The sequence below is a fragment of the Homalodisca vitripennis genome, chromosome X (assembly GCF_021130785.1).
Source record: "Homalodisca vitripennis isolate AUS2020 chromosome X, UT_GWSS_2.1, whole genome shotgun sequence".
NCBI lineage: Eukaryota > Metazoa > Arthropoda > Insecta > Hemiptera > Cicadellidae > Homalodisca > Homalodisca vitripennis.
In genome coordinates, this window is record NC_060215.1 from 138,978,597 (window position 1) to 138,991,095 (window position 12,499).

Sequence of the window (12,499 nt, forward strand, 5' to 3'; positions counted from 1 at the left end):
GAGAAATATTTGGGAGCATTCCAGCCAAGCGGGTCCATCCTTCAGGCAAAAACAAAAACATTGAAAATGTCTCTTCTGGAACGTTTAATTAAGCCCTTTCCGAAGTTCTACTATGTTGTGAAAATAAATAACAATGCATCAGAAATTCTAGGTTTTCAGAAGTAAAACTTAATTAAAAAAACATTTTCAAGCATTATAAATAATCTTTAAACTCTGTGTCCTTACTTTATATCAAGTTTTAAAAAGTAAAACAATCGTTTTAATTTTAATAGATAGTTTATTTTAAATTTCATTTATATGATTTATTTAAAATAATTTGGCTGTTTTTTTCAAGCTCAATTTTATTAATACTGAGTATAAATAAAGTTAACAGAACAAAACGGTTAATAGAATCAAGGGTTCAAATGGATTAGAAACCTATGTTCTAAAAAATAAAGTAATATACTTTGTATGAAGTTTGTTTTTTTACGATGGAAGGACTGTGGAGAAAACAGGATTTTTCTGGACATTTAACATTGTTCAGTGACACAAAAAATCAGTAACACTATATTTTGAGACCTGCAATCTGATCTCTTTCTCAGGTGATTAACTAACCTAACACATAACCAGAATCTAGGTTAAAATAAACAAATCATACCAGAGTGTTGTGACACGCCCAAGTCAGGAATCACAACCACATTTTGTGTCAACCCCTTGTACACTAACTCTATAAAACATGCACTTAATCAAAACAAAACAGAACACTCATTATTAAAAGTTTATTAAAATTTTTTTTTAATAATTAGTGTTGTGTTTTGTTGATGTGATTCCTGACTTATGCATGTCACAACGCTTTGGTATGATATGTTTATTTTTGCCCAAATGCCCGGAAAAACCCTGCTTTCTTCAGTATAATTTAATTCAGTTCAAATGATTACTGATATAAATCTAGACGTGATCCAGTGGATTGGAAGTCATCTTTATAGGTGAAACATTTATTTGTATCAAATGTGGAATTAAAGTATTTTACGGTTGAAACAAATGTTGATTTGTGAAAGTCGTTAAGATCTTATCCTTTCAAACTTCTATGTGATTATTATCAAGCTTTTAACAGCCTGATACTGAAATAAAAACGAATTCTTAATCATTTATACACTCGGTACAGACACAATGTTTTTTTTTTTTATTAGACCGTTCGGACATTGGTTATCCCACTGTGTCTGCGTTTGGAGTAGAACTTTCTCACAAGAACTAATGAAGAGTATTAGTGATTAGACAAAACTCATAGCTAATTACTCAACTTTACTCTATACATGCTTCTCTAAAAATAATAAGCAAATCTTTCAATTGTATATTTTTTTTATACACTACTTCACATATACTACCTTTGCGTTAAGTACAATTTTATTTAAGAAATTACTAAAAATTCTGTTTGTGTTACAAAAGAACAAACATTTTAATTTTTTAGTAATGCAAAATATCCACAAATTCTCTCATTTTATGTGTTTACTAGAGCTGATTTTTACAATACAATATTATCTTATTTTGTATATTTTTACATTTGCTTTGCTATTCAAGAGTAAAATGTTGAAAATTTAGTTGTTTTTTCTTGTGGTAAACAACTACATAAAAATCAGACGATTGACTGTTTTCCTTATTCTCTTTGACTTCCAAAATTTTTGTTAGAACACTAAATTTATTCTGGAATTGGATAATACTTACACATACAGAATTTCATGTCTAATATAAGTAGTTTAGTACATCACAGTATGCTTCAAGTAACATTTTATAACAAGACTACAAACACAAAATAATGAGAAATAAGAGAGACAAAAAAGTTTTTTGGAAGTCAACATTTATTTCATTTAAAATGATTTCTGATTTTTCAATTTAGCCACTTGAAGTGACATGAAATGAAGTCTATTTGTCCACCAAAGCAACATAAATTATAAAATGACAATTTTATGTGAATTAATCCCCAAAAAATTATTGTATTTATCTCGCTCTTGCATTCTATGCCTCACCATGGAGAAGTTTTAATAAATAAATGATAATTTCAGACAGTCAGGTTGTAGATACAGATATTAATAGTATTTTTGCCTTTCAAAGTCCCAATAGTGAACCCTTTTTCACCTTAATTCACGTCAATATAAGGAGTGTAAGGAAAAATTTTAATGGTTTAATTGCCGAATTGCACCAGTTAGGAACCAAAATCACTGTTATTGTTCTTAGTGAAATCTGGATAGGGACTGATGAATCTGCTTTATACAATATTCCTGGCTATAATTTGTTTACCCAGTGCAATGACAAGTATAGAGCTGGAGGTGTTATGTGTTTTGTCAGGGAAGATATCGTTGCCAGTAAGCTAGATGTAAACATGACCACTGCTGATTTTATTTTATTGGATTTTAAATTAGGAAATTGTAACTATCAGTTATGTTGTGTGTATAGATTACATAGTTTCTCTGAGAGCGCTTATGTAACCGAATTGCAACAAACCATTGTAAAAATTAATAAAAGCTCTTTTTACGTAGGGGACGTTAATATTGATATTTTGGATACTATTTCACCTCATGTTCAAGACTATTTAAGTCTAATGTATAATAATGGTTTTATGTCTTTTATCAACACTCCAACTAGAATAAGCTTGACTTCCAAAACCTGTATTGACCACATTTTTGTTGTGTCGAAATATTGATTGTTTTCAAAGCGCAGTTTTTGATATTGACTTAACGGACCACTGCTTAGTTGCCTTAAAATGTAATTACAATGGAAAATTAAATAATAATCCTGATTTTGAAAATATTCTCTATAATACGATTAATAAACCAGTAATAAATATGAAGCTTTTTGAGCAGAGAGTCAGAGATGTAGACCCTAATCAGTTTCTTAATGTTAGTGATGTGAATATTTGTTTTGAAAGTTTTATCACTGTGCTAAATAACTGTTTAAATAACTGTAAAAGCAATATTAAAAATTCCAATATTATTGTTTAAAGCCAAACTAATTAGTCCTTGGATTAATACAAATATTTTATATAAGATGAAAAAGAAAAAGAACTTATATAAAACTCTAAAAAAAAGACCTTATGATTTAAATTTTCGTACATATTACAATAAGTATTGTCTAAGGCTGAAAAGTGAAATAGAACTAACAAAAAACGTGTACTTTGCAAATAAGATAAAAAATTGTAATGGTGATTCGGCTCAGCAATGGAAGGTTATTAACGGGTTGACCGGGTCGTCTTCAAACAAGTCGGTAGATAAGATAGAGCTAGATAACGGGGACATCGTAACGGAACCCAGCAAAGTTGCAGACCATATCAACAACTATCTAGTTTCAGTGCAGTCTGATAACAGCACTAATCAGACAGTTCAGACAGCTAATCAGTTACACCGACAAATCTATCCGCAATCTTTCTTCATTCCTCCTACTAATGAATTTGAAGTTCTAAATATAATTCGTTCTTTAAAAAACAAGAAGTCATCGGGTTTTGACGGAATTACAGTTGATTTAGTCAAAAACATATCCAATTTTATTGCTCCCATTTTAACTCACATAATAAATATTAGTTTCAGTACCGGTATTTTTCCTGAGCTTTTGAAATCTAGTGTTGTAATTCCGATTCTAAAATCGGGAAAGTCCATAAGAGTTGATAACCTAAGACCAATAAGTTTACTTTCAGTTTTTTCTAAAATCATAGAAAAAAATCATCAGAAAAAATTTAATTGCTTATCTTAATTCAATAAATTTTTTTGATCCGAACCAATTTGGCTTCACAAAAAATAAATCTACTGAAGATGCCCTAATCCAATTCACGAACAAAATTTACAGTAGTATAAATACGGGTCAGAAGACCACGGGGCTCTTTATCAATTTTAAGAAGGCATTTGACCTTGTACCCCACCGAATACTTTTGGACAAAATGGGGGACGCGGGGGTGAGGGGCGTGGCTTTGGACTGGTTCGGGAGTTTCCTCGCCGGCCGTACCCAGCGGGTGCGGGTGGGGGATCACCTGAGCCGGCCACTGCCGGTCACCAGAGGGGTTCCACAGGGCTCCGTCATCTCTGCTACCCTCTTTTTGATTTTTATAAATGATCTTTTGAAACAAGGCTTCGGTGGGAGTGTAAGTGCATTTGCCGATGATATTGCGTTTTTATACTCAAAACCTGATCCACATGAACTATATTTGGTTATTGATGGTGACCTTTCATTGTTGAGTTTGTGGTGCAAAGAAAACATGATGCAAGTAAATGTGAAGAAGACTAAGTTTATTAACTTTGACAAAAGAGGCTTTGACTTGCCTTTACCTTTGGTATACCATGATGTAGATCGTAATTTAAATCCATGTGTTTGCCAACCTTTAGAAAAAGTTGATAGTTTTAGATACTTAGGTGTGATTATTGATAATAAGTTAATTTGGAATATACACATAAATACCCTGCATAGTAAGCTTAGATCTACTGTTAGAACATTCTATTTTTTGAAAAATTTTTGTGATGTCACCCTAATGAGAACCATTTATTTTGCTTTAATTGATTCGAAAATTCAGTATGGCATAACGTGTTGGGGAGGATCTTTTAATTACTTGATTAAAAAAATTAGAACAACACAAAATTTTTTATTAAGAATAATATTGAATAAAAATAAAAGAGAGAGTTCTTTCCCCCTTTTTAATTTCTTAACAATATTGCCTGTGCAACATCTTTATGTATTCAAAGTTTTAAAAATATTTTACGTAAGAAGTGGGAACAGAGGTACTTTTAACACTGCTTTCAACACTAGAAGTAATTACCAACTAAACTTTAGATTACCCAAAGTAAATAAATCAATTTTCAGGTTGTCCTTTGCCTATGTTGCTCTCAAATTTTTTAATCAATTACCAATAAATGTAAAAGAAAATAATAATTTAAATAAATTTTGTAAAGCTGTAAAAAGCTGGCTCTTTGAAAAAGAAAATCTTAGTTTTTTAAGTTTCGTACTGGAATAATATTTAACTATATTTTATTAAGATTTGTGGTTTAAGTTAAGTTTCGTTTTTTTTGGGTAGATAGTAAGTATTAGTATGTTAGATTTTACAATAAGTGCAGACGTCACTGAGCTATTTTTGTTTTTATGTAAAGAACTGTACGTTTAAATAAGTAATGCTGCCACGCAACTTGTTATTGTGGTAGTATATGATTCCTGATTTAAATTTTGTATGTAATATGTATTTATGAAAAGGAATAAAATCATTTACTTCAGTTTACTTGTTTGCGACTGTGTTACTCTAGGGCATCATGAAGATAAGCATCATATCTCCACCAACACAAGATTTTCATTCTCTAAGTAGAAAACAGGCCCTAGACAGTTTTGAAATTACTGTGGTGGTGTGAGCCTCCCAAGAAAGCTTCTGGTCAAAAACCACTCGAAGCAACTTAACTGGTTTAGAGCAATTTTCTTTTACATTCAACTTTTTCAATGTGAAGCAAATTGATTCTGTTTTATCAGTATTGACTTCTAGATTATTACAATTAAACCAAGAATAAGCAACCTCCATTACCTCATCACTATGTGTTTTTTACCTCATTAAGTAACTCACCAGTAACTATAAATGAAGTGTCATCGGCATAAAGAGTGGTCTTACATGGAACATTGAAAGGCAGATCGTTAATGTATATAATAAACAAAAGTGGACCCAGAACAGATCCCTGTGGAACCCCAGCAAGGACCTCTCGAAATGTGGACTCTGTACCAGCAACCGAGACTGTGCATTCTGCCACAAAGATAAGTTTAAAAAAAGTGCAATGGTTCATCGATAATACCATACAATTTCAGCTTACTAAGAAGAGTGTGATGGGAAATACTATCAAAGGCCTTGCAAGAGGTCCACAAGAGTCATATTAGCATACTCACATTTCTCAAAACCACTTAAAATACTATTTACAACTTCATTCAAAGCTTCTGTTGTGGATCGACCATGGCTGAATCCAAACTGACTATTACTTAAAATATTATGTTTATCCAAAAATTTTAAAACTTGGTTTTTAACACGTCTCCATTATTTTGGAAAACACTGAAACTATACAAATTGTTCGATAATTATCTATATTGGATCTATTACCTTTTTTAAAAAGTGGTATACTCTTGGAATTTTTTAAGCAGTTTGGGAAAGTAGAACAGCGAAAAGAAAGATTAATTAAAAATGTTAAGGGCCTAACAATACAATTAGCAATGTGTTTAATCACTCTGTTACTAAAACCAAAAACATTCTCACCCCTGGAAGACTTTAAGGATCTCATAATATTAAGAACCTCAAACTCACTAACACACTTCAAGTGAAAAGTTTCTGAAGGCCTTTCAACTTTCCTCAGGTAGGACATATAACTTAAATTGCTATTATTTAATGTTCTTGCACTATGAACTACCTTTTCCCCAATACTTATATAATGGTTATTAAATTCTTCAGCTGTAATGGGTGGAATCGGATTTTCTCGTTTATAGTAGTTACCGGCCTCTGATTTAATTACATGCCATACAGCCGAACACGCTTTTACACGCTTAATCAAGGAATACAAAGAATTTCAGTACCGATGAAATTATTTTTCAATTAGAGACTGTACGGTTTCATTTTTGTTCTAATATAAAATTTTTCTAGGTTAAGAATGACAGTAATAAGGCCAGATGTAACCTATGGTTTTAATTTAATTTTTTTGGAATTGATATTCAGAATTTCAGAGGAAGCAGGGCTTCTTGCATCTTTCCAATAAATGTTTGTATGCAAAAATATAAATTTTGATTTCTTAACCCACTGGTCTACTTTGAAGAGAACTTCTCGCCCTTAGCGCTTTGCACATGAAATAATTTGGTGGTGTTAGTATTTTTGGCACCAGTTCTCAATTATTCAAGATAAAGCCAAACTTTAAATACAAAAGAGAGCTTTTTATGTTTTAAAACTTTTTAAATATCCTAAATCTGAATTATTCAAAAAAAGAGTACGTCTTTGGTAACCTTTGATAAAAATTTGGATTTCAAAATATGGAAAAAAATACGTTATTTAAAAATAATAAAAAAGAATTATTTTGTAATTAACATAAAGTAACAAACTCAACATTAATTTGCTATTTTTAAGTTACAATTCTGTTTATTATTAAAATATAATAGTAAAAAAATAACTATTATATTTATTATAAGTAGCGAGTTGTTTAATCGCAAGCCAGGGACCAGCTGATCCCTGCCAGCTGTTGTTGCAACTCTGTTCTGTTTTTTTTCTTGTAATTAAAGTACTATGTGAATTACATTGTTCCTGTTGCAGGATAGTTAAGAAATAAAATATAAACAATATGGTATGTAAAAAGGATTAGTTAAATTTACGATAACACTCGGCAACGACTTATCGTCACTTTTTGCACACTAAGACATCGACGACGGATCGTCGCCTTGGCATCATAAGCAATGTCTTCCACCAACTAAAAATCGTTATCATGGGACGCAAAGGGTTAAAGAAAAACACATTTTGGTAATGACAACTTTATTAAAAGCATTATGATAAGCCAAATTCTCAAAACCATTCTTTAAGATTTTATACAAGTTTAGGCTTTCGGAGCCAAAGCAAACTACCCTTGCCAGAGCATAGTCCGTTCTTTGAGGAAAGAACAATTCTGTAGACTTTAAGTCTGGCTCGAGTAGAACAATTACTGATTAATGTTACAGACGAAAACTTTATTTTTAAAGCTAAGCCTTAAATATATTTATATATCGTTATCTATAACTAATTAACAGCTTACATAGTAAATATTAACAAAAACCGAGAATAATACGATTGTACATCTCCATCATACAAATCAAACAGTTTTTTAAACAGCCCTGGAGCTGCTCTCACATAATCATATAAAACGATACTAAATTTCAGATTAAATAATGTATGAGAAACTGTTTTAAGGAATATTGGAGAACTACACTGAAAAACATATAATTTAGGTTAGTCAAAAGCTATTACAGTATTCAAATTAAACTGTCAAAATTAAATTAAATCTACAAATCCAATAAGGTATAAGAAGTTTGACGAACAGAGAATTAACATTTAACGAAATATGCTTAATATTTATCATCTCATGAATCTTGACTCAGTTCAGGACATGGATTGCAACCTGGAAAACAGAACAAAACATCAGTATAGGACACAGTCAACAGACTCATAAGTATAGTTTAGTCTAAACTTCTGCCAGTCAGAAGAGAGGTTCCACAAGGCTCGGTACTTGGACCAGTTCTATTCATATTATCATAAACGACTTCGCAGAACATCTAGGAGAATATTGTAAAATACTGATGTACACACGGATGACACTGTGCTACTCACATCTAATAAGGAGACAAATCAACTAGAATAGACTTGTTCATTGTCTTTAGTTTGGCCCAAGAATATACACTTAAAAATGATCTTGTTCTCAATGAGAATACAACAAAACAAATATGATTTGTCAGTAACAAGATCTTATAAGTGAACTGCAAGGCCTCCAAGCAGCTGACGATGTCTATTATTCATGGAGGATAACCCAGCATCACCTGTTCAGAAATTTAAGAAGATAGCTGTTATGCACCATTAGCAAACTTTTTATGCTATGTGTAATTTCAGTTTAAAAGATATTGTTATATTTCCAAATATACTCTAATTGGCAAAAATAATTTTTCGATCCTAACCCATCATTGATTAGTGAAATTTCGAAACATGAGTATTCCTTTCTGACTATCAAATGTTTATGTGAGGAAAAATAATTCAACAGACCCACTGTTTCGTGTGAGATTATATATATGTCATGCACACTTGCAAAGAGATTAACTTGAAATTCATTTAACATTATTTTTCAGATTACAAATGACTTGGAAGTATTCATGTTGTAGTTATAACAAGAGTATCCAGAATCATATGGGGATCAAGGTAATAGATCTTAAAATGCTCACCATTTTCAAATTCCATTTCCAGACACCTATTTTAGGTTTTAATCAAATATCTTGGTATCGAAGCAAAATTAAAGTTATAAAACCTAACTTAGTCTTTTTAGTAAAATGTACTGTTTGATTACATTGTTTAGTGATGGATTTTCCAGTAAAACCACTGTAGTCAAACAGAGAAAAATAAAATGGAACTAGAAAATGGTTTTTAAATTTTTTCCTTCAAATTATGTGCCTTAATATCTATTGAAATGACAGTAAATAATGGAATCACATCAATTGATGAAGATGGTGTGAGGCATCTTGAGTGTGGATTTCCAGTATGAAGAACTTCTACACCATGAGCAGTTATACAACCGCTTCATCTTCCCAAAATCTTTGCCACACAAATAAGGATGGGAATGTGGAGTAGCAGAAGTTAAGATTGGTGAGGTCTGAATTAGTGAGATTTTATAATATGTATTCAGTATTCAATGACTAATTGTAAAACAACCACATAGGGTATAAAAACCTCAAGGTTGAATCTAGGCTCAGAATTGGTCTATCAACTCTTAGATATCCTCAAAAAAACTAAAATAGAGAATCTAATTCAATAAGATCTTAGATCTGATAGGCCAATTCTGATAACAGACTCAGCGAGCAAACTTACAAAATACATTAGATTGGTTTTAGAAGCATTTTTTAAATCCTCAATATAATTTCTAGTTTTGTTATTTCATTTTCATGTGTAGTAAAATTTATTTATAGTGTATATTTTAAGTACTTTAATTTATGCTAGTATTTTATTATTAAAAACAAACATAAAATATAAATATTTCAAACTTTCTACTCCATAGTTCTTACAAAACTTCTAGTTTTCCAATTTATTGCTCTATTATTCCTATAACACTCCATGTTTGACTTTTTTATTCAGTTGATCATATTTATCAGTGATTTTTTTAGTGAATATTTAGTACAGTATTTTAATTTAGTGGTACATTTTGAATTTGATGACAAATCACTTGAGACAAATTATGATGTATTGTGATGCTTTAAAATAAATAAAAATTTAGTCACCAAATCCGAAATTTTGGATTTTTTTATTTAGTAGAGTTCAAAATTTAGTTCAATATTTACATGTTGTATTCACTAGCCTTAGTCATATTTGCATATTTTGTTGAGGTGTAAATGTTTTCACTGTGTTACAACTGTGGACCCGACAGATTGCATTATAAACTGTAACAATGCATTTCAGTTTCATAAATCCAAAATATGACTCGCACCTAGAAAAATTGAAGCAAGTGCAAGTTATCAACTTTTTGAACGATATGCATTGTATCTGTAATAATACTACAGAATTGATACATAAATAATAGTTTTAAAACTAAGGCCACTTTTCTACATAATTCTTGGAACTGTCGGAATAAAAGCAATGATTGAGCACTGAGACTGACTAAGAACCAATCAATTCTTGAAAATCAATTAAATATTGGATAACTGGAATACATACATTCAGTTTGTGTTTTTAATCCTACTCTCCCACTGTTCAATCAGCGCAGACTTCTTCTTGGGAAGACGTCTTGGAGCAGGCTGCAACAAAAGTTTAAAGTTCTTAGGCTTGATATTTAAAATATTCGCAATCGTATAAGAAAATCCTAGTTACTAATTTACTAATCTTAGTTAATAATTTGTCTGATATTAAACATTCCAGACACTGTTCCCTGTGTATAAAATCCAAAGAGCTCAATCCAATAAGTGCTCTAAACATATTAAAATTGGTTACTTTTTTGGATTTTACATGGTACAATGTGCATATCGAATTTACTAACTCACATAAACAAATTTCTTTTTTCTAGATAAGTTGGAAAAATATTGGATACTATAACATTCAAACATACACTTTGAGAAGATGCTTTAAACTTTCAGTTACATTTTTAATACAATGTGCACCTTCCACTTTAGAAATTGTGACCAATACATAATTTTTAACGATACAAGATAGGAAAAACAGTTTTCATATTCAGGGCAAACATTTACACAAAATAGCTTTCTGAACTTTGACAATTTCCAGAAACTACATAAAAATTAAAGCAAGGAAGGCAATGGTTGGTATTAGTGGGTAAGACGATAAGATAGTTCAAATTTGGTATGTTTGTAATTAAATTAAAATTGTAATTGAACCCTTAAAAAAGTCATACTTGAAAGAAAAATTAATTTTTGGAACAGAAGTGGTCAAAACGTAATCTCATTATATTTCTCACAGAGAAAATATTTAAAAGCACCCTGGAATTTGAATATGGATGGAATAAACTTTCCATTGATTCTGTAGACCATCCTTGAGGGTCTTAGGGTCTAAAAGTGACAATGCATTGTGAGTCTAAGGTCGTCATTTACCTTATCCTCCATTCCAACGTCCAACAGGTTTTGAACACTAAGGGCTGAACGTAGTTTAGACATGTTGGGCAGCCTGGTGGGCTCATCCTCCAGCGAGGAGGGCTCAGGCTCTAGAGGCTCATTGTCGATGTTGAGCAGGTCAGGTTGGGAACGGGCAGAGTAGAGACTGGTGCGTCGCTGCTGCCTGCAAATTCCATACAAACATTCATACCTTACTGAAACATGGTTACATGTTGACATGTTGTAACCATTTAGTTTGCTACTGAGCTTCTGGAAATAAAAGTATAAATACAATTTTTGAAATAGATACAAGGTGAAACAATTTTACGATCCAGCAGGGATCACACTTCTAGCTAGTTTTTACACCTTTCAGTTGAACCTACCACTGGGCACAACAAAAACCGATGTGTCATTTAAATATGGTAACCTTATGGATATCCAGGAGTGGCACATCACTGACCGCAAGTGTTGAGATTCTGGGGTGCAAGGGCAATGCGATAGGTCTAGTCTACTGCGGGAGATGACTGTTGGAGTTGGTGGGGTTTGTTCCCTAACCTCAGAAGTACTTGCTAGCCTCAACAAGTGTGTGCCACCCCCTGCCTGCTTTGACTGGAGAGGCTGGTTCAGAGCTGGCGTCCCCTTCTTCCGTGGAGACATGACTTTGAGATTAGTGCCCTAATTCTTCCTCATGGATCTCTATAGGAGGCGGCCCCTACCCCCTAACCTTACCAATCTTGAATATCCTGTCACTCTGGAAGCAGAGCAAAGGTTCTTACAAGACTAAGTGCAATTTATAAGCTTCTTGTACTAAACAAAAATAATTAATTAATAAAAGAATGTGAAACAATAAATTATTATTTTAAGAAATGATCTCTTGACATTACATTCTAATTACTTAATCAATAATGTAATTGAAATAAAAAAAGTGATAATTTATTTTTTATTTCATCAATTGTTCTTCTTGATTCTTTATTATACACTTAGCGAGGTTAATCAATCTTAAGCTATGTTTACACTTGCAAAAGAAAAATTGTGAGAGAACTTGTGACCTGCTATAGCGTATTGTGGACAAGGAAAGCAATTTTAATCGCGAGCACTGTCGCTAAAGTGTTGCAAATATTTGCAATAGCTACTGTTGCTTCTTGTTGCAAAAATCAGTGTAAAGTCTGTTCATACATAACAGTGATCTCGGCAATGTTTTTTATACAGAAGTTTT

The 12,499-nt window shown here is 31.8% G+C and overlaps 1 protein-coding gene across 4 annotated transcripts in view; it reads right to left on the reverse strand.

Moving 5' to 3' along the window:
- Positions 1–7,472: 7,472 nt before the first annotated feature.
- Positions 7,473–12,499, reverse strand: part of LOC124369909 (nascent polypeptide-associated complex subunit alpha, muscle-specific form-like) — a 183,801-nt gene continuing 178,774 nt past the window's right edge. For all 4 annotated transcript variants that reach the window (XM_046828080.1, XM_046828081.1, XM_046828079.1 and 1 more), the window contains 3 exons: positions 11,284–11,467; positions 10,400–10,479; positions 7,473–8,108 (listed from right to left, as the gene is read on the reverse strand). In XM_046828080.1, coding sequence (XP_046684036.1) covers positions 10,402–10,479; positions 11,284–11,467 — 262 coding nt within the window. In that variant the 3' untranslated portion in view covers positions 7,473–8,108; positions 10,400–10,401. The remainder of the gene's footprint in view (positions 8,109–10,399; positions 10,480–11,283; positions 11,468–12,499) is intronic.